The 23,166-nt window shown below is 40.7% G+C and overlaps 1 protein-coding gene across 1 annotated transcript in view; it reads left to right on the forward strand.

Annotated features, from left to right (window-relative positions):
* clcn1a (chloride channel, voltage-sensitive 1a) overlaps positions 1-22,832 on the forward strand; it is a gene marked incomplete at its 5' end in the record, with an annotated part of 52,158 nt that extends 29,326 nt beyond the window's left edge. Inside the window, 8 exons of the mRNA XM_080863283.1 lie at positions 714-805; positions 2,204-2,320; positions 2,991-3,078; positions 6,073-6,155; positions 10,701-10,745; positions 13,389-13,493; positions 17,629-17,715; positions 20,025-22,832. Coding sequence (XP_080719409.1) covers positions 714-805; positions 2,204-2,320; positions 2,991-3,078; positions 6,073-6,155; positions 10,701-10,745; positions 13,389-13,493; positions 17,629-17,715; positions 20,025-20,516 — 1,109 coding nt within the window. The 3' untranslated portion in view covers positions 20,517-22,832. The remainder of the gene's footprint in view (positions 1-713; positions 806-2,203; positions 2,321-2,990; positions 3,079-6,072; positions 6,156-10,700; positions 10,746-13,388; positions 13,494-17,628; positions 17,716-20,024) is intronic.
* Positions 22,833-23,166: the final 334 nt, after the last annotated feature.

Genomic DNA, 23,166 nt, shown 5'->3' on the forward strand with positions numbered 1-23,166 from the left:
TTGGTGAGGCGTGAGCTGTGTTTGTTTTTAACATAGTTCATGGTGGAGAACAGCTGCTCACATACGTATGTGGATCAACAATCCACAAATCAGGCATGCTGGTAGGCTTCTCACTCTTGTCAGAAGTAAATGCAAATGAATCTGCCCCGGCATCAACAAATGTTCTGTTTTCTTCAGATATTTTTCTTTTCTTACATTTCTCCATACTTGGCCTACCTGGGGTTGAAAGTCTCAATAAATGCACGACGTTTTGGAGGGTGTACCAGCTTCCGTGAGTGTGACGCTTATTTTGAGCAACAAAAAATAATAAAATATAATTTTATTTTAATATTTCAAGATAAATCAATAATTTTCCAGTCTCGAACTGCAAGTTGAAAAAAAGAACTAACACAAGTAAAACACACTTCTGTTAAGTAGTTATAATTTATTTTCCCAAGCCACGCGGAGCCGCAGTTTAATGTTGGGCCACGGGTTGCCGACCCCTGATGTAGATAAAATAGAACTGGATTGGATGAGTGGATGAGCCAACAAAGTGTCTCACAGAAATTTGTTTGGTAATTGAAAGAACACAAAGAGTTGCTGCTATCACATTAAATACAACAGTATCAAATATAGGTATTTAAATAAGAGTACTTTGCATTTTTAATGGATTTTATAGGAATCATAAGGCATCGTGATATTAATAAAATTAACATTTGTTTCTCTGCTTCCAGATTCTATGATCTTATTGGGCAGCATTGACAGGGTGGAGCTTCTGGCTCTCTGTGATTGGTGGTTGTCACCAGAAAGAAGGCTCCTGATGCAGGTGAGGACAGTCACAGGGCAACCACCAACTTAACAACCACCAAAATTTGTATCTGGGACATAAATTGTTCACCTTACACCTAAATCCAGAATGAAGAATTTCAAACAAGCCGTGCAGATCTGGTAAAACTGCCCACAGGGTGGGTTTTTGCTACTTTCCATAGTTTTAAAGAGAAACACAAGTAAAGTTTTCTCAGTTTTACTTCAAGCTGAATAACAATGATGCATTTAAATGATGCAGAACATGTAAATGATTGTTATAAATACCTTGTGGAGCGCTGCTGTGTACAAGCACGATTTCATGTATAAACACAGGAGCTAACATCCTGTGGATTTACTGTTTTTTTTTTGAAGCACTTTGCTCCCTAAAGCAGATGTATAATTTATAACTAGTGTACAAACATGGTTGTTAATGCAATAATTCCATTAACGTTTTACCGAAATTACATAATGTTGAGTTTACAGCATGACATTGTCAGTGAATTAGCTGCTCGAGCGCCTCTCGAGTTCAGCTGAAGCTCTGTGTATTCATGCAGAGGCAGAGCCTGAAGCCAGACATTAAAATAACAAGTGTTTACAATTGTTATTGATTTGGGGCACTGAAAAGTCAGCTGGTACTGAGCAGAGTGAAATCTAAAACTGGAAAACATTATGGAAATTATGAAACATTCTAGTAATCGCTGTGTTTTTTTATGTGATGGTGTTAAAAATCTCTCTGCTCGTTTTTCTTGATATAAAAATGAACATTTTTGGAGAAGATTTTTCCCATGAAATCACCAATAGTACCAATCTGTGGTCTACCAATCTAAGCCAAGTGATTCCCACTGAAGAACTTTATAATGATGTTTGATATTATCACACTATTATTAATGTATTATTATTACACTATTCAGCATTATTAAGTGTTTCATTCATGCAGACATGTTTATCCTCTGTTACTGTCACACTATGTAAAGCTATCACTGCAGTGCTACCACATCACTGCTATTAACAATCATAATTATAAACATAAGATACCTTAATAATGCTTACTAGTGTGACATTAGTATGTAGTCCTAAAATTATTTCTGATGTTGATAAATATCTTAAAACAGAAATTAAATATACTCAGTCAGATGCTGGAAAGGAAAAAACATGGAGACTGAACCTTGACTGTGTAAAAGATATTGATTTTGTAGTGAGTGGAAGACCTTCTGTACAGTAATGATTCACCTTAAAAGCCCACAAGGAGAACTCCGTGTCTTGGATTTGCTAACCCATTCAAACGGGTGAGGTAACAGGACTTAAAATAAAGAGCAGGTGCTAAAACAACATCGACGTTAAGCAGTTAGATTAGATTTAGTCTGGCGCAGGTACAGCACCGCTCTGTTTTAATGTGTTTGTCTGGATGTGAGTTCAGGGTCGCTGCCTACAGGAGCAGAACCAGTCTCAGAAGCACAGCTGGGAGTCCTTCGCCTTCGTAGATGAGGAAGAGGAGGAGGAGGAGGAGGAGGAGGAAGAGGAGGAGGGAGAGAAGGTGGGCGTTTCATTTAATATATTCATAGGGATTATTCCTTTATTGTGTATGGGTTTTCTCTCTGTAGCTGCTTTCCTCAGTTTTAATTTGTTTAACGTTTAAGTGAAAGATTGACCCCAGTCATAGATTTATGCCAATTGTATTCAGCGTAAATATATGCAATGCAAATTCCTCTGTGTTACAGTTTTCCTTCCAAATTTAACTGAAGCTATCAGCAGAATGTGAAAAAGCAACGACTTTGACTTAATGTCCCAAACATCTGTGCACTGTGCTGAAGGAATATCAACTGAATGTGAATTTAGTTCCATAAGATGGTGCAGAGAGTAAATGTAACTTTTATTTTAATCAGGCAAGTGATTAAAAACTCGATTATGTTCAATGGCTTTTGGGAAGATGCACGACCTTTTGAGCTCATTTGTTTAGGTCTAAAAGAATATAAGGAGTTAAAAGACCAACATCCGAAAATATTTCAGAGCATCCAGAGGTAAAACGCTGCCCCCTGGTGGTGAGGAATGAAGTTATTATTAATTAGATTTTGCACTTACAAAAAGTACCTTTAAAATATTGCTGCTTGTCCCTTGCATTAAATCCTAGTTTAACCTTTACCACTTGGTCTGCAGGTTCTTTATTAATGCTAATTTCCTTAATAACACGTGGCCGTCGTCTGCAGGGTAGTCCAGTCCAGGAGGAGAGGAACGGTCCCCTGCCTCCTCAGAAGCCCCAGGAGCCTTCCTCAAACCACACTGCTCCTGCTCCTGGTGAGTTGAGAGGATTACATATTTATGAGAAAACATAAATATTTAATATTGGCAGAGGTGTAGTAGTCATACATTATCTCTAAACATGACTGTGTATAAATTTCTCACCCTTACAGCTGCTTCAGAGGAGGAATATATTACCGTACGCCGAATATTAAAAAAGGATGAACAATTTCTTCACCTTTTTTGTCTGTTATTATTGTAATAATGTTATTCTTATTTGTAATGGTGGTCTGGGTAAAGCAAAGCAGCACACGTCCAAACATTTTAACACATCGTGTATTCGGAGGGTGATTCTTTCGCTGTTGCCCAAGTTTCTGTTCAAGTTCAGCATAGGGTTAAAGGTCAATTTTATCTAGACAGAAATCAGATTGCAGAAGACAATTACAATTCCTGATCTCTCTTCCTTAGCTCGGTTACACCCGTGGAGTTGTGCGGCATGGAGGCGAGGCTGGGGAATGAAAGCCTTATGGCTCCTGTCACAGTAATATTGATTCTTTCAGACAAGTTTTGCTCACTAGGATGATGTAATGGGATTTATTCTTCGCTATGTCTCCCCTTCTTCTCCTTGAAAAAAAAAATCTCCTCTGATATGACTAAGCATTTAGTCACATCCCAGATGGTGTATGAGGCTCACCAGGTTCTCATATCTGCTGAGCAGATTACTGCCCAGAGGACACAAACACGTCTTATTGGTGCTCGTGAAGTGTGAAAAGGGGGACCCATCAGAATTAATCAAATCATAAGGAACAATGTGATGTTACACAACGTGTAAACAGCAGTGGCAGCATTAATGCTAATCCAAACACACAGGGGTCAGGAGGAACGGCCCTCTGAGCCGTTTTTAGCAATAAAGCAGTTTAAACAAGTTAAAGACATCACGCAGGGACTGAGCTTCTTACTCTTATAACACTCACAAAGATGGTCACACTTTGAATTGTTCATGTCATATTTATTTGGGAGGCTGAATTAGGACTGAAGCTGGTCTTTGCACTGATCATAGACAGTACAAAAGCTGCAATTTTGGGAAATCCGAAGTAAGAACTTCAGTTTAACACACAGTTCAAAATGGTAGCTCCATTTCTGCATCTCACAGGCACATTCGAATAAAAGTTTAATTATCCCACTTGGGAGGATTTATTCAGGAGTCTTCAGAAAACAAAGAGGTGAACGCACAGCAACAAACACCGTCGAGCTAAATGTGAAATGAAATGAAAAACATCTATAATATTAATAATAGATGACTGGAGAAATTGTTATAAATAATATTTACTTCAAATTGAAATTGAAAAGGCGGTGCAGGTTTTAGTCGTGGAACTGCTGACAGAGTGAGTCGTTTAACACAACTGTTAATACATGAAGCCAAAATACGTGTTGCTTTTAGATTTGTTGGTTTAAAAAAAGAGTTTACATCATTTGTTAAACAGATTTCAGCTTTTAATGGTGCTTTTTGAGCCTTTTATCTGTCTTTAAACTGGAGCTGTTATGCTCAGCTTCCCTTTTTTATTTTTAAACTATAATAAAGGTGTTTTGTATGTTTTACAGTTTAAAATAATAATTTTCTGCTGGGATGTTTGCATCCCCTCAGTTCCCCCACTTCAACAGATCCATATTTTTTCTTCTGGTTATCCAGTTTAGTGTCACAGCGGGTTTTTTCCTGTCCCACCTGTCCAGGGTGAGAAGTGGGATACAGCTGTCACAGAGAGACAGACAATTATTCACACCTACGGTTAATTTACAATCTAATAACCACCTAGCCCCACTTATGTCTTTGGACTGTGGGAGGAAGCTGGAGTACCCCGAGAGGACACATGTAGAGTAATGGACGTCGTTAAGGATGCCATCAAACAGGGTGGCTTTGATCTCTCCTCCAGTCTGCCACACAGTCTCTCACTGACATGATCGAGTCAAAAGTAGGAAAAACAGTGTTTAACACAGTCTGAAGCTTTCAGGTCAAATGGATTACTTACAAATAATGACCTCATTGTTTGAACTGACCATGTTTAATATAAGCATCCATAATTTTAACTGTGTGTATGTATATATGGCAAACAATTACAAAAAAAGCATAAAAAGTCCACTTAATTTTAGTTGGCTGAGAGAAGAGAAGCGGTAAAGAAGATGAATTCAAGATAGGGAAAATGCAATGCATATATATTCTAAAGCATTTTGCAGATGACTCACGTGAGAAGAAATGCACAGGCTTGAAGTTGTCCTTTAGGAGTTGACTGCACTTCAGCACAACAGTATAATCTTTGCAAAGAGTCTGTTTGCTTAGTGAACAGAAGTCTGTGCATTATTCCTGTTGTTTCCAGTAATTTGATACATAAAAATATACTTTATGCATTAAAACGCAACTTAAAATGTGTTTTTTGCAGCTTGCAAAACCCTGAATGCAAATTTGTTAAGTTCACGAGAAAGGCTTGTTTACAGAAAGATAGCTGTGTTTGATCATTAAATAACTCAAGGCAAGCCTAGCTTTACCTGTAACATATTTATTTTCTCCATCACATGTTGGTGAGACTCCCGATGGTGACAAACCAGAAGACTCCCCACTAAACTCAATCATGCCCTGCAGCAATAAATATGTTCTTCTAGCTTTTTAAAGGTTAAAGTTAAACCTGTCTACTCTTTTTGTTAGGTTACCAAATTGACTTCAACATGTTCATTGCTGCCCTCAACAGATGTCAAATGTTTGGAATTAATAACTTTGCAACCCAAACAGCAGTGAGCGAAGGTTTGGCAGCTTGTTCACTCCAAGTATCCAGATGGTGTCTGTGCCTATTGTGGCACAGCAAACTGCTCAGTAGCCCATCAAACATAACAAGGGACAGACAATGTCCCAGTGAAATGGTTTCCAGGCAACAACGAGGTTTTTTTTCCCTGCAGTCTCTAAAAGTCTCCATTTACTCTTGAGTTATTTTCTCCAAAGCTGCATTTGTATAATTTATTGACCTTTTACCCACTGAGTCTCCTTCTCCACTCCTCCCTCAGAAAAAGGTTCTCTGCAGTCTGTGAGGAAAACACTCAGGAATATCTTCACCTCTAAGAGCAGGCAGACAGAGGGCCAGTCTCAGGTGTGTCTGCACGTCTCATTGCATGTCTAGTGCGTGTGCTCTCATGCATCATCTGCATTAAATATGCTTCACATCTCCACTCTGTATGTCACGTCTTTGTAGGGTGGGATGGTTTTCTACAATAATTAATTTGTGCATTGCTCTCGGTCTCATGTTTTGTCCTTTCTGCTTAAAAGACATGATAGATACAATCAAACAAAGGAGAAAAGATTAAATTCTGTTTAAATATGCAGTAATTAAACCCCTCTTTCACGCAGGGCTATTAGACAAGGCATGACACCTTAATTCAATGCAGTATCATCTCTGTTGTCACATGGAAACCACTTAAGAGAAATGTGAGTGGCTATTTTTCTTTTTACTGCAAAGGCAAGAACAGTCATGTGAACCTCTGAGAGCAGGCAGACACGTTCAGGTGTGTCTGCACTTCTTATTGCACACTTCAGCAGTTTGTAAAACCAGCTTTACCAGTAATAACTTTTTCTGCATGACTTTATCAGCCTCTCACATTGCTGTGGAGGAGTTTTTGCCCATTATTCTTTAGAACATGGTGCCAGTTCAATGAGGCCATGCACAGCTCTCTCCACTGCATGTCAGTTAGGTTGTGGTCTGGACTTTGACTGGGCTGTTGCAGCACCTCAATTCTTTCCTTTTTTGTAGATTTGCCGGTCAGTGTCGGCTCATTGTCCTGTTGCATGACCCAATTTCCTGGCAACCTTTCCAAACAGGCCATGCTTGTTCAGGCTTTTGTGCTGTCATGCACTGTAACATTCAACATGCTAACTGAGGCCTGTAGAGTCTGGGGTGTTTGCTCAGATGTCGGCTCCTGGGAGGATTGCGGCTTTGTGTTAAAGCACACCTGAATGCCCCTAGACGTGCAAACAGTCAAAACTTATTTATATTAGATGATGATTTGTGTTGGAGTCACAACTCAACAATAGTAATATATTATATATTACTCATTAATTTTTTTTTAAAGTAATGCAGTATGTTACTTAATTAGACACCAGAAAAAGTGACCCACTACATTCCGTAACATGACATGAATCGCATTTTCACAAAGTTACCAGTTAACGATATAAACCTGAGGCTACAGTTCCACACACTGACAAAAATCCCTTTTTTAAAATAGATTTTTCAAATGCAAAGTTGAAAACCATCCAAAGGGACTTAAAGCTACTGCCGCAGTGATTCTACTGTACAAACATGCACAGTAAAAACAATGGAGGCTACAATGCTGCAAGCATGGCTGCTCATCACTGCCTTTGTTACCTACTGAAGTTGATGTGATCATTGTTTAGTACAATAATGCATTATGTAACTGCATTACTGATTACAGTAACATGTTACTTTTGAGCACATTACACCCAACAGTGCTGATGTTTAATAAATCTAGTTCATCAGATTAGCTGCACCTCACTGTTACTTACCCTCTTAATTCCTATGGAAGCAGTTAGGGTGTCTTTATTTTTCACTGAACTATATATGTAGACATGAGGGGAGAATCTCCTTTCTCTGCTGTCTTTCCCCGAACCCTGAAATCTCTTGTATTATATGGCGTCCCATCCCTGATCCTGGTTCTGCCAGAGGTCTTTTACAGACTTCTGCTGACTTCTTTTTTGCCTGATGTAGGGTATTGCCTGCTTGTCACATAAATAAAGCCAAAATGAATTAAATCCCAGCATCTTTGTATGTTTCTACATGTCTGTGTATTTAATGCCTTTGTAAGCCTCTGCGCTCTTTCCTCCAGCCAGCTAATTATTAAGCTGTGTCAGGAGTGTAATTTTCCCATGTGTCGCGAACCATTCAACGCTTTCTCTAAAAGAAAAATTCCTGAAACCACATCTTCCAGGCGAATGGAAGATCCAGTCTGCTTTCTATTCAGGCAGATGCATGCTTATCTGATTGACAGAAGCACATGAATTCACGTCTCATCCACAGGAAAACTCACTGAAGTCGAGCATCTTTCTCTCGCTCGCTCTCATGGAAATGCAGATGCTGGTGGCAGAGTCATTATATTCAGCTTGGTGGTGATCTTGGCTCGCAAGGAAGGCAGTACATGCAAGAATGAAAACCACACTGGAAATAAGCATATGCTTGTGAACTGGCAAGATTAGAATTTGATTTGTGTTGTGCCCACTGCTGTGGCTGGTGAATTACCAGTCTGACTCTCTATTATGTTTTTGGATTCAATCCTGTTCCTCGGTGGGGATTGTTTTTACATCAGCCACACTTCTACAACCATGAATATCAAATAGGCACACAGTGGGATGCTGCTACCAGCAATCAAGCCAAGCTGAGGCTGGATTCTCTCTGTGACCCAGGTATTGTTTATTTGACCAACTGCCGAGTGCAGGTAACCAAACAATGACCTTTAGGACAACATCTGGCAGGTGTAATAATATTAGCATGCTGCTAATCCTTGAATAAAACAATAGTTATACTTTCAGTGATAAACTATAGACTGTATCTAAAAGACGGATCTAGCCACAGTGCGGCGATTAGCATTCTGAAGCCTCAGCTTTAGCTTCAGGGCTGTTGCCATCTTTGTTTCATGGTTGGAGAGGGTTGCTAGGTAACCAGTGAACACCATTAAGCTCGGAAGGCACTTGTGTATGATTTTCCTCACTTTTCTCCGTGCTGTCTCCTGTATGTAGAAGAGAAGTTTAGCTCCAGCCGCCTTGAATTTGTATCAGTGAGCAGGCCTCGCATTTCTGATTGGGAGACGTGCTTATTTATTGTAATGCAAAGAATTGCATAGATTTTATATGTAATTACATAGCACAAAAACATCACTTGGTGTTTTGTGTCTATGCACCATAAGACAACCAAAGCTGTGATTCTTCTGATATCGCTGACAAACCACAGCTGGAGGTTTTTGGTGCAACTTTGCTTTGATGTAGACAGACAAAATATGAGGTTAGCTTAGCGAAAAGTGGGCAAAATCATAGTTCAACTTACTCCATCTTAGTCCATCTCTTCGTTCTGGCTGTTAGGGTTAAAAAAAAAACTTGTCTTCAAAATTGGTGATAAAGCACCAACTCCACAAACAAGGTGGGGAGTTGTTGTTTAGTGCAGGTCAAACCCAGCAGCTGATGCAGCTCCAGCCCTTCAGTCAAAGCAGTCCTGCTGCTAATAAGTCAGTGACATTTAAACAAAATTCATCTGTCATACAGTTGTAGTGAAGTGAGAATTAAAAACGGACACCAAATGACTTCCCAGAGCTCGTGACGATGGTGAGGGCAGGACGGTAGACTGAATGCTAAATCGAGAGCTCCACTTTTATGCTCTTGTCAATCTCACGCTCCACTCTCCCCACACTCGTGAACAAGACCCCGAAGTAGTAACTCGTTCCTGACCTGGAGTGGGCACTCCACCCTCTTCCAGCTAAGGACCATGGCCTCAGATTTGTCTTTCCTATTGCTTTACACTGAGCTGCAAACCACTCCAGGGTGACCTCCATGCAATTTTGCGTAGGCGTGTCAACCAAGATAGCTCTACAACATCCAAAGCCTTCAGGAACGCAGGGAAACTCTTATCTACCCCAGGGGCCCTGCCACCAAGGAGTTGTTTAACTGCCTCGGTGACCTCGTCCCCAGTGATAGGCGAGTTGTTCCCCTATCCCCCAGACCCCGTTTCCTCTACACAAGATGTGTCAGTGGGATTAAGGATCCTCAAAGTGTTCCTTCTACCACTTGACTATATCTTCAGTTGAGGTCCCAGTAACACTGTATGCAGTTTGAGTAGAGCACCACCCCCCCCCGAGACATCTGATGTTTACCAGAATAACTTTGAGGCTAATCAAAAGGTTTTTTTTCCCCATGGTTTCACCCCACTGCTACCACATCCAAATTATTGTGTCAGCCACTGCCAGAGCTGCTCTCCACTTGTCCTGCCAGTACCTTTCTGCTCCCTCTGAAATCACACAAGGCAACGGAGCGCATTTAGAGTCCTCCTTCAGTACAAAATCCATCCACAGACATGCAAACTCACGTTGAAGCACCCAAAACTGGATGTTTTGATTGTTCCTGTTGCAGAGTGTGTCTCCAGGATCACATTTTGCCACAATAACACACCCACAGAATCATATTGTTTCCACAAGGTGAAAGCAATATTAGCTCTGCGATCGCAGCTAGTAATAAATTCAGTTTCACAAAACAGGTCGCAGCAGGTGTTGGCCTGAATTTCACCTGCTGCATTCATTTAACTCACAAAGCTGCTGATGTGCTGTGGGAGTGAAACACGAACACAGGAAACTGGATGACAGAAGCCTGAAAACAAAGAGACAGACAGAAATCTAATGTGAGACTGTATAGAGTTCAATACATTCATTTTAAGAGTTATGAGTAGTTTGAAATGTGTGTTTGCCTAATATTCATGGTATGAAACAGGTTTTCTTTCAGTTGCTGGTAGTTTCCTCCCCTAATGTAAGATTCAGATGAGCTTCTAGAGTTAGAAGTATCACCACGACCTGTTTCAGAGGACAGGGTGTTTTTATAAAATCACTCCAAATCATTTCTCTTCTTTTCCCTGTTTTTTTGTCTCCAGGAGCCTTGTCCTCCTCCGCTGTCAGACACAATGACACCAGAAGAGGTACAGTAATGAAGGATTTGCATAATTTTACAGAATAGTCTGCTGAATAATTTTAAGCATGCTATTTGAATGCTTACTCATAGAGCAAGTGCTGAGTCACAAGACATTATCCCACAAAGTGGGAGCAATAATCTTTGACAGCAGGTTTTTGTATTTGCAAGTGATGCAAGAACCACGCAGGCTTCCTGGGGTCATTAAAAGCTCAAATATTAAAAAGTCTTATTTGTACTACAGTACAGTAGCAATTGGCCAATAAGATTAATCTTAAAATCAGGGGTTTTTTTTAGGTTGTTGTTGTTGTTTTACTGTTACTTTATCTGTGTTTCTGTCTTCGGTACAGGTTAACACAATGGGGTCTAACTCCTCCATGAATAAAAAATAAAAAAATAAAAATCACTTTTTGGTATTAAAAAATGTAAAACGCAAAACTATTTCAGAGGAAAACTTTTGATTGTTGTCTCTCCATAGCATTCAGGTCCACAAAAAAGTCTCAAAGTCTCCAAAACACACACAAACTGCTCCACTTTCCTCCTCCTGCCACTCGAGCACCTTAAATGCTCATTAAGCTTCAGTGTTTGCTGGCAGGGAGCCTGCAGGGACAAACAAGTATATTATGTTTTGCACATTGATTTGATTTTATAAAGCCCAGTAGGCTTACAAGACTCCAGTAACAGCAAAACAGAGCCAGATAGTAACACAGATAAAGAATCCAACCTGTCTAAAAGCAGCTTTAAAGATGATAAAACAGCCTTTCTTTCTGTCTGTGCACCAAAACATTTCTGAATTCATTAAACATAAAGTATATATAAACTCATCAGAATAACGGGAATTATGGAGATCAAAGAGTACAACCGAACATGTTTGATTCCTTTTTATATTTACAGGTTAATTACTGTAATGTTTATGTTTTGTGATGTATATTAAGAGCTCTATAACCCACTGGAGACTTCCTCCAAAGAAAAGTCCATTTAAATTTAACAGGAGGCTCCACAGTCTGATTATTTCACCATCTTGCTTTATTGATGACGGTGATATGGGAATCCATCCTATTCTGTATAGATTATACTGTTTTACGTCTTTAACACAGTACCACTGTGGGGTCATTCAATCAGGACAGCTACATGGATCATACAGCTGTAATTGGATTACAAAGATCATTACATATTTTTAACAACAGACCCCAGTGGTCTCCCAGAAGTAAATAAAATCAATCTTTATAAGCCTCAGTAGACCTCATCCAAATGCCAAATAACAGCAGTGCGACTACACATAAAAGAACAAGTAGCCATAAAAATATTAAGCTTCATAAATAAAATTAAGTCTATGAGGAACATCAGCTAAGACTGCAGCTTATGTCTAAATCTTAAAAATACCAATTCCCGGTTGCTGAGGGTCATTTTAGCTGCATTGGTCTCCAAGACGGTAATACGCTGGCAGAAGCTCTACATAAATACGAACTATAGAGCAAATGACTTATTTTACCTGAGCAGCAGTTTAAAATCCAGAGATACTCACTTTACAACCATGTGTGTCCAAGAAAAGCATCAAATAACCTTTTGAAGGGAAAGCTGAACTTTTCAGATGTTGCATGCCGAACATGTAGTTATTGCTTGTTCGTGAAAGCATAAAGCAAACATATGACTTTAAATTGTTTTGTCTCATATTTTATTCATTCATGTATTAAAAACACTGTGCAGAAACCTCCCACAGTCAAAATTCAGTGGAAGTGAAAAACCGAATGTACCTTCATGTGTGGAAATGTCACCAAAGAGCAAGAAAAACTGGTTGAAAATGTGCAAGGAGAGAAGTGAAAATCAAAAATGAAGAGCGTCACTTTGACGGGAACTGACACGAGATTAAAATGTAAAATGTGGGCCTGAGTTCATTAGTTCTGACTTACTGTCTCTGCCAGCATATATCAAGTTGCTTTAGACTTATTACCATATGACTGATGCAGGCAAATCTCTATTAGCTTTCGAATCCATCTCAAATGTAGGTCAGCGGTGTTACAGATCTGTGTCACGTTTGAGGGGAAGACACTGAATTGGGGCACTTTTAAACTGTAGTGTGAGCACAGGCTGAATTTTAAATGAGACATCAAAACAGCATCGTGCCCTCCAGTCCTGTTCTGTCTGCCGCTCCGCTTTTACGCTTCCTGGCACTTTCCCAAACTGCCCCATAACACAGGCCTGTATATTCTACAAGACTGCTGCTGCTGTCACGGCAGGCTGAGGTTCGTAGGTAAAATCCATAGAGAGGCTAAAAGGTGTCAGACATCCTAAATCTCAGAGGGGTTACCGGTGACATGCAAGGACGCAACGCAGGCTTTCAAGGTTTTTTACTGCTCAGACTTCTCCTCGGTGGTAGCTAATTAATTGCTCCATCCTGCATCCACACACAGACTGTGAAACACACACCTAGACTTTTACCTAGAGATAGAGCTCATGATTTATGCAACAGTTCTTATTGTTGCCAGATATATTTAAACACATGTGCATGACTCATAGCGAAAACACATCCGACTGTTTCCCCTCTAGTTGAACTCGTATGTTTGAATAGGTGCATTTTTCCCGTCAGCAGAGGGAATGTGAACTAACCACAGCAGATTCACCTCTGTGACCTTGGTTTTATTTGTGGCTGCAGATTAAAGCGTGGGAAGAGGAAGAGATGGACAAGCCGATGGAAATCGATGAGATACGAGTGGACCCTTCCCCTTTTCAGCTGGTGGAGAGAACATCGTTACACAAGGTTGGTGGACAACATGTCTGTGTGAATCGCAGTTTGATAGTCTTTTTGAGACCACCTTGTTTTCGACAAGGTGGTGGATGTTGTACATTAAAAATGTTATTAACGTTTGGAGAAAGACGCGTTTTAAACTGCTAAAAAGTCATTCTACTGTTTAAGTCATCTCTATGTCTACCGGAGCATCACTTCTCGTGCTCCTGGTATTCTGTGATTGTTCAGTATAAATCCTTTTCTTACCTCAATGTGCGTCTGCGATCCATCCTGGAATTTCACTTTAAGGAAGAGAACAAAGTAGCAGGAGCCAAACATGAGCAAAGACTCAGTCGATTCTCTTTTCATTGCACCCTGAGTGAATGCTCAGTGGGTAATAGTTCAGGCAGTTTGCACTTTTTGTTCTCACCTGGACGTTTACATGATAGCGCACAACCCATGACATTTCAAAACAGCAACTGTGTTACTGACTTGATTGTCAAACTCTGTGCTTGGACACTCCAAACTCTTTGCAGCCAGAGACAGAGCTTGCATGTCCAGCGATGACTGATCAGAGATGAATAAGGGAAGGAGTTTGAAGTGGTGTTCAACAAAATGGGCAGAGTCATCGAATGCAACAACAAAAGCCTTGTTTTTAAAAACATTGCTTGAAATCACCATCAGTGGTCATAAACGCCAAAGAATGACCACATGAAAGCAATGCTGAAGCAACACGTGGTATTACAACAGTAATTCAATAAAACCCTTTTTTACTTCAAGGTGGTTTTAAAAACACTTCACTGTAATATCAACTTCCAAACACTTTCCATACATACTGACATCTCTTTATTAAATTAAAATAACAACATTGACCAACATAATTGTGATTATGATGTTTTTCTATTATCAAGGACTCGTCTGCTGCACTCTCAGCAGCAGTTTTCTTTTTCAGTGTCTTTGATGTTCCCAGTATTATAAGAAATATGAAATCAAATGACCATGTTGTCAACCTCCTCTGTTTTCCAGTCCTATGGCACCTCTATAAAACACTGAGATCCTTCTTACACATTCAGAAACATCATTTCATACACCATTTACTGCATTTTGTCTCAATGAATGCACATTTTTCTTTATAGGAGGTACTGTCTCCAAAGCTTGTTTCCTAAAACAACCATTTCATTGAAATACTGGGGAAAAGCTGTTACCCAGCATGTCAGGGTCCCCCAGAAATCTTGCTGTTAGACATCATATGGCAAATTACTGCAGTACTAACTGTAACCTGTTAACAGTAAATATAATCTACAGTCATAAAGTAGCTGATTTATTGTTGTTTACTGTGAGTTTTGTGGTATTTAACTGTAGAAATTACAGAAAACTAACAAGAAAAATAATTTTTTTCTTAGAAACAGAGACAAAGTTGCTTTATTTTCATTTTATTAATCATTGTCACACAGTCTGCATTTATTCCAAAATGTACAGTTGCCTTGAAGAAGAGTTCATGTATTTTATCACATGCATTATGCAAGCAAATATCCATATAAATGTAATTCAGCCCCACGGGCAGTGGCAGTCTTTTGTTGGTGTTCTCACTCTCAGCTGCTAAGTTGTTTACTTCTGTTACATCTCATTCAGCTGAAGATGTGGATAACCTTGACAGGGGAGTAATGGCACATGAAAAACACTTAGTGAGGACGGTTTTTTATTCACACAATGTCGTCTGAATAAATAGAGATGGACACGACAGTTTTTCATTTTTGACCGAGAACAGAATCTTGTTTCCTGAGGTGCTGTTATATAAACCCAACATTTATATGTGGGAGCTGGAAAGTGTGGTTCCTGGTGCAAACACTGAAACGTGTTTCGTGCTCTAAATCTAAAAATGATTTAGAGCAGGCTGCCTCATCTTGTCAGCCTGCTCTAAATCATTTTTTGTTCTACTCTTGTCTCTTGTGTAATGTCGCAGTGAGGGGGTATCCCTAATGTGGTTATCTCAGTCATAAAAGCCCCGCCCACATGCTATTCAAACCTTCTGTTTGTTGGTGGCAGCCAATCATTGGCAGGATCTTGGTATTATTAATATGTATAAATTAATTCTTATTTATATAATACGGAGTTAGTAAGGTACCGTTCGATCTACGTCCCTACTCTCACCTATGGTCACGCGCTGTGGGTAGTGACCGGAAGAGCGAGATACAAGAAGCAGAAATGGGCTTCCTCTGAAGGGTGGCTGGCCTCTCCCTTTAGAGATAGGGTGAGAAGTTCAGCAGGAGGGCCTCAGAGTGAGTAGAGCCGCTGCTCCTCCACATCGAAAGGAGCCAGTTGAGGAGGTTCAGGCATCTGAAAAGGACGCCTCCTGGTTGAGGTGTTCCAGGCATGTCCCACCGGGAGGAGGCCCCGGGGCAGACCCAGGACACGCTGGAGAGATTATATCTCTCGGCTGGCCTCGGAAGGCCTTGGTGTTCCCCCAGACAAGCTGGAGGAGGTGGCTGGGGAGAGGGAGGTCTGGGCTTCTCTGCTTGGGCTGCTGACCCCGCGACCCGGCTCCAGATAAGTGGAATAAGATAGATGGAGTTAGTGAGGTAGTGTGCAAGAGTCTTGAGCTATTCCTCATTTTTTTGTCAAGAAAATACAAACTTTTGTGAAACACGCACACATAAATGGAACTGCAGAATATGAGACCTGTTTCCAGTGATTTTCAGTGCAGTTCTTCTGTAATCTGGCAAACCTCAGCCTTCCCTCCCGGTTTCACTTCCTTAAGAATGGCTTCTTGACAGTAACCTTTCTCTGAGAACAGTGATGTGCCTTCACTGAACAGGATCAACTGAGCGGTCAGATGCATCCCTCCGACCCCACATCAGGTCTTTGTTAGATTTTTTTTCCCTCTTTCATAAGGACATGACTCAGATGTACTGATTTTGTGCTGCAGATAGTTTTTTCATAGATTCAACTAAAGAAATAATGTTTTATATTAAAGATCTAAGTTGCCTCTTATGTGTGGTCACAACACTGCTTCATCCCTTGAGTTGGAATCTTTTTTTGTTTTTGCTTGAATGATTGGAGAGATGTCTCGGGACTTTTTACCCAGCACTGTTAGTTTATGCTCAGTATTATCGTGTTTGCGCACAGCACACACAGCAAGTGTGACTTTGCTTTGTCTCCTGTTCTGACTTCTTCTATTCCCATTATAACTGTGAGTCTGTGAAGCGAAGTTTCGATACCTGTTGTTTAGGAAGCTCCAGGCAGTGAAGTGAAAATGATTTTTTTTAAAAATAAAGCGATCCACCATGGAGCTGTTGCAGAGGGAGAAATCTATTCATAGAGACCAAAAGCCTGTTGTGTACCAAGCTGTAAACATGCTGTGTAATGCTATTAAGTCAGTCATTTTTAATTTTGTCGCTGTGCCAATCTGGAAATTGCCGGTCTGTTTTAGGTTTGGCAAGAATTTAGTCAAATGAGAAAATATCAGCCAGCCAAGCCTGAAACCACAGCTCTAAAAGCTCTTACACTGCCTAATCAATATGCACTCCATAATGAGTTATAGCAGTTTAATATAAGTTTAATATGAACTCTGGATATTCCCGTTTATCTTATTTGCTTTGATGGCTTTTCATTCAGTAATTTCCTGCAGCTTTTGCTGTATTTTTGTTTTGAACAGTGACGTTTTCATTTGTCTCGTTGCAGTTAAAATGTCCCCGTGCAGCTGAATGCAGCCCGAGCGTGTCCGAGCTGCCCCAGTCGGGGATTTACATAAAATCTCTTGTAAATCTATGTATTTCTAATCATTTCCTGCCTTGTACAATCTCTGTGACCTGCTCACGTCCTTATTATGATTTTCAGATGTTTGCAGCATAGTGAAGCGTGTAAACACCTTGTACCATTCCCGTTGGTTTCATTGTCATGGTAATATTTGTAATATTCTGCTTATTCATGCGCAAAAGGGGGCCTTGTGATGGAGGTGTGCCGATGCATACAAAGAGCTCATCCCAAAGTGTGACCTTGGCTGGGTCGTGAACACAATAGTTTGTGCTTACAAACACGCTCAAGGACTTTCTCTTCCGGTGGTTCACCTGGAGCCTCGAGACATTCTGTCTGCGTGACTTTGTGTTTGGAGCAGAAAGCAAAAAGTTTGTGTAATTTCACAAGTGACCTTTTCCCCCTGTCTCCACAGACCCACACCTTATTCTCACTGCTTGGCTTAAGTCATGCTTATGTGACCAGTACTGGCAAACTGGTGGGGGTGGTGGCACTAAAAGAGGTAAGAAACATTACTTTATTTCACCCTGCAGTTCGTTTTTCTTCCAGAAATGGACATTTACATTCCTGTGTGTGCTGTGAACAGCAGTATTTTTAGGTTATTTGTCTAACAGACAGACAAACTAATGCACTTTTTATATCAAGCTGGCTTTATATACTTGCTAGGAAAAGAAGGTGAGAGCATATTACCCCGTTTTAAAGTCTCTACATTAATGTAAGGATGCACAGATAACTTTTTTTCCATTTGTCTTTGTATATTTGAAGAAACTAAGTACTTCAATATTTAAAAAAGAAGAAGAAAGAGACTGACAATCTGTCTTTTACAGTCTGGAGAAAAAAAGGCCTTCACAGCACTCTGTCAAATAGTAAGCACACCTTTAATACTTTCATAGGATTTAAGAGTGTAAGTAGCAGTCAGGTGCTGCTAATTAAATGCTCTTTATTAATGGCAATGCTCAGAGAAGTTGCAAAGAACCCCAAGAGCTACATCTGAAACGCTACAGGCCTCCGTTAGCATGTTAAATGTTAAAGTTCATGACAGCACAACAAAGAGTTTCCAGGAAAAAAAAGCCTCTTCTCTCTACAAAGAACATGGCAGCACAGCGTAGGTTTCAAAGTCGCATTTCAACAACAACAGTGACCTGTGGAATAATGTCCTTTGGACAGACAAAACCAAAGTGGAGACATTTGGCCATAATGCACAGAGTCGTGTTTGGAGAGAGCAAAGCTTCATCATAAAGGACTCAGGTCAGGCTGTAGCGCTGCGGTGCAGGAGTGATGAGTCGGGCTTGTTTTGCAGACACAGGACCCAGGACACTGCAGTCACTGAGTCGACCATGAACTCATCTGTACACCAAAGTAATCCAGAGTCAGACATGAGGCCAGCTGCCCAACAGCTAAAGCCCAAACTACCCACAGCAACCAATAATCAATCATTTTAATAACAATACATAAACACAGGATTGAAGCTAAACTGTAAACTGCAGATGTTCATGTAAAAGCTACAAGTAATCAGCCTCCAGTAAGCACACCGCTTCTTTTCACCAAATATTTTTTATGTTGTTGCTTCATTTTGATTTTGGTAGCTCTCTGCAGACTATTGCATTGGGAGTAAAAGACAAGTTAACCTGCTCTCGACGATAATCAAGCTATAAAAACGTAAAAACGTAAAAAGCCAGACTTTAGAAAAGGTCTGCATCCTACAGAGCCAAATTAAAATGTGGGACGCAAGGTAAATATGCTGTGCAGTCCCAGATAAGCAGGAACATCTGGTCACCCTATAAGCAGTAAGTGTTGTAGTTAATCACAGAGTAAGAGTGTTTGTGCGCTCTGTTGGAGTCATGTTAAGTAGCAATAGAGACCTTTAAAAATTAGCTTAATCGTGCCTTTTATTAAATGCTAGAAAGGTTGGTTTATTGTTTATAAAGATGCATGAGACAGAGCTTCATCTAATGAATAAATAGCTCAGACCAAACGGGCATAAAGAGTAAGCGTTGAACTGGATTAAAATTAACATCCTCCTCCTTTTATATAATCAGGGATTAAATGGTATTCCCCTTAAAATGAGTGCAAATGAACACATTTGTACTTGTATGAGGCGTTGCTGAAGGCAAACAAAAAGGTTGGGCACTGCTGGTCTGGATCTCAGCAGCACAGCCACAGCATGGCTAAAGCAGCCAGACCACAACCAGCTAATGGAAAAACTCTGAAACTATCTGAAGGTCTCCAGAACTGAAACCTAAGCATTAAATGAAATTAACTTTCCTGATCCAAGTCCAAAAAAAGCTCCTTTTTTAATACACTCAACCTTTGGAAGTCTTCTCTTGTTTGTCTTTAATTTGGAGGAAAAAATCCAATTTGTTTTTGCTCCTAATTTCCTTAGAGTCTCGTAAAGCTTTTTGAATTATGTATGAGTACTTTGTGAGCATAATCAATAAGCTCTCTGTAAGTTTTGGGCTCCTGTCTTTATCCATAATGGTCTCTGACTCATGCTCCTGTGTCGCCTCATTTTCTTTAACTTTTCTTTCCTCCATCTGTGTAATTGCTCACCACTGACTCTGTCTAATCCCTGCTTGCTTTCCTTCATTTCGTCTTTACATTTTCACCATTCATGTATGAATTCCGCTCATTTCTTCTTGTTTTTAATTCTTCCCCTCATTCTTCAAACCCTGCCTCTCCTTCTTACTCTTCTTCTTCTTCCTCTTTCTCTTTCTCTTCTTCTTCTTTCTCTTCCTTTTTCTCTTCTTCTTCTTTCTCTTTCTCTTCTTCTTCTTTCTCTTCCTTTTTCTCTTCTTCTTCTTCCTCCTCCAGCTCCAAAAGGCCATCGAGGGCTCCACACGCTCTGGTGTCCGGCTCCGCCCTCCTCTGGCCAGTTTTCGTGATATCAGCAACCACAACTCGGTCTCTAAACCTCCACCTCCATCTCCCAACGCCCCTTCCTCTCCTCCCTCACCTGAAATTGTTGCTCAGGCTCCTCCCCTCTCTCCCCCCTCCCCCTCTCAACACCACCACCATCACAGCCATGAGAATGAAACAGAGGTGTTGATCGAGGGTGTGCCGAGGGAGGTGGAGGAAAGCACCAGTAGCGCTTCGGGGAGCGGCAGCAGCACGGTGGCCTGCAGCTCGGCCAGCAGGAGCTGCAGCTGCAACAGCAACCTCACCCTCCCTCCTTCTTCTACTCCTCCCCCAGTCCCCTCTTCCTCCACTCCTCCTCCCTCTCCTCCTCTCTCCTCCATCCGCCTCTCCACCCTACAGAGACTCTTTGAGGAAGAGGAAGACAGCGATGATGAGCCTATGGTTTAGCTTACACAAGAGTGATGCTTTTTTTTTTATAATGGAAAACTTTTATAATAGTTTGAGTTTATTTCTTCTGTTCTTAATACATTTCTCCGGTCTTTGTACTTCCATTTACCTCTTTTTATGTTACTGGTACAGCTTCCACACACTGGTTTCACAGACCATCACCTGTTTGGTGCAAAAAACACCTTAAACTGCAATATTCATCTAGTTCCTTTGTATCAGGTGCGATTAGAAAGTTCGTGGTCTCCGCCCACAAAAGAAAAAAACAAACACTGACTTAAATATGGCTGATCTTTCCTACAAGATCAGGTCACTGTGCACTTCTGAACCTCCAGTGTGCCTGTGCTCCGTCTGGAAAGCCCCCTGGAAGCTGTGGTACGACTGCACATACACGTTTGTAATTTCAAAATGCATGTGAAGAGCGCTCATCCCCTTCTCTGTCACAATGACCCAACTTTAACATAAGGATCATCACTGGTGATAACGACCTGTTCATTTTTATACAGAGGTCTATTTTTTCTTCAGTTTAAATCAAATGCTCCCTTTACCAGTAAAGCATGGCTGAGGCTTCTCTTTGTCTGCACCAGCACCCTGCAGTAACATCCAGTTACAGCAGGCCTGTGGGGATAGTTTGCTTCCCTTGTGAGACGAGCTTTATGGTCACAAACACCCCCTAGTTGTTCTTGTGGGGACCTGGATTTTGGTTCCCACAAGTATTGTAAACTTGCAATTTTTGGTCCCCACAAAGATATGAATACACACTCACTCACACATGCACAGAGACCTCTCCAAGTGAAAAAAGTTAAATGTAAGATGCTTATTATTTTAAAGAATAACTCTGGTTAATAATCGAGAATATAACATTGACCAAAATGACCGTGATTATAATTTTTGCTGTAATAAAACAGGAGCTCCACACGGCGATCTAAAAACAAGCAAACAGTGGATGTGTGTCCAGAGATGTAAAGTGAGGCGACATCGAAGCTGAAATCAACCAAATTAAAGTCGCGTATGTTGTTTTCTTTTTGTGGGCGGATTCGTTGAGCGCTCTGATTGCCACGCGTAAGCTCTGAAGCTCTGTACGTCTGTAACGTTTGCTCGTTTTGTTTTAATTTCTGCTCATTTTCTTTCTCTTGTTGTTTCACACTTTGATTTTCATGGGTTAAATTGTAGATGCTGCCAAGTCCACAAAGTCAGGTATCTAACTGTGATATGCTCTTTTTGAATATTTGATAATGACGGTTTTAGCACTCTTAAACTTATTTCGGAGATCCAGTAATATCACTGGTTAAGGTCAAATAACCCACCTGTTCAGCTGCTAGACATGTTGAATGGCCCTGTGATGAACTGGTAACTGTCCATAGGCTCCAGCCCTTCCACTAACCTAAACTGGAGAAGCAGTTAATAAAATGGATGGATGGACATTACTGAGGAGTAGATTGATAAAACACTGCTACCATTTCTACTGTCTGAATCCAGACTGCGATTGATTAACTGTGCCTCTGTCACAGCTGTTTCCAACACCACACACTTTACTGTATGTTCTGTGGGGTTATTTTGACTGTCACGCTCTCTGCTCAGCTGAATCCGAATAATCAATCAAAAGCTTTGCTTCCCAAACAAGAGGTGAACCCGGTGAACTGCCGCACAGTTGTCCTGTGTTAGCCAATCGCTTAAGTCTTAAAAAAGGTAGGATTTTATCAGATGAGAGCAGAGGGTATTGATTTATTTTAACTGGCAACGAACCGTGTGGGTAGCAGAAAACTAATGGAGCTGCTCAGTCCACTGTGGAAGATTGGCCAAAGCCCCACAACGACCTCCAAATTGTGCGGCGACCTTGTGGATGCAGCCTCGGAGCTCATCTCATCACAGTTAAGTTGATAGATGGTGCGGCTGGAGGCGGCTGACGACAGCAAAACCTCGCCGTGCAGATCCTCAAGATTCTCCTTTTCTCCTCAAAAAGGAAGCCTTGCAGATTTAACCCTAATCACTTTAATAATTCTAAATGGGATTATCAGAAAAATCTACTGAAGCTCAGAAGCTCATTCTAATATGATGATAGCCAAGGTTCTCTGACAGGGAAGGAGACATGTACAGATGTGTTGCCAGAGAAACGTTTCCCAGTTAATGCTGTTAAAGATGCTAAAAATAGCTTCTTTTTTAAAGCTGTTGTGATGGTTATTATAAGAAGCAAAGCTGCTCATGTAACATTTTCAAAGAATAAAAGTCAAGAAATTTAATGACTATTTAACCTTAATGTCTTCCTGAGCTTTTGCCTTCTAGGCAGCTGCCTCTGTAGATGGTTCAGGTGTCTGGTTCATATATAAGCTTCAGTTAATCACATACAACTGAAAACAGGCCTGCTTAATACAAGCAGCATCTGGTACCTCCACGTCAGAAATGCAATTCTTCAACTGTTTTGTGGTTTCAACACAACAGCAGGAACAAAAACCAAACGCTTTGCAAAAAGAGGCTTTGAGCTGTGAAGTTTGGAGTTGGGTGAAAATCCCAATCTCAGTGTCCGTGGTCTGTCAGCATCAGGGTATTAAAAAATAAAGAAGAATCAGGCAGTATGTATCGGTGGGCTTCCACCAGGTCTGCTGGAGGGATAACACAGCACTGTCCTCCCACAGTACCACATACTGTGTGTCAC

The sequence above is a fragment of the Rhamphochromis sp. 'chilingali' genome, assembly GCF_963969265.1.
Source record: "Rhamphochromis sp. 'chilingali' genome assembly, chromosome: 17".
NCBI lineage: Eukaryota > Metazoa > Chordata > Actinopteri > Cichliformes > Cichlidae > Rhamphochromis > Rhamphochromis sp. 'chilingali'.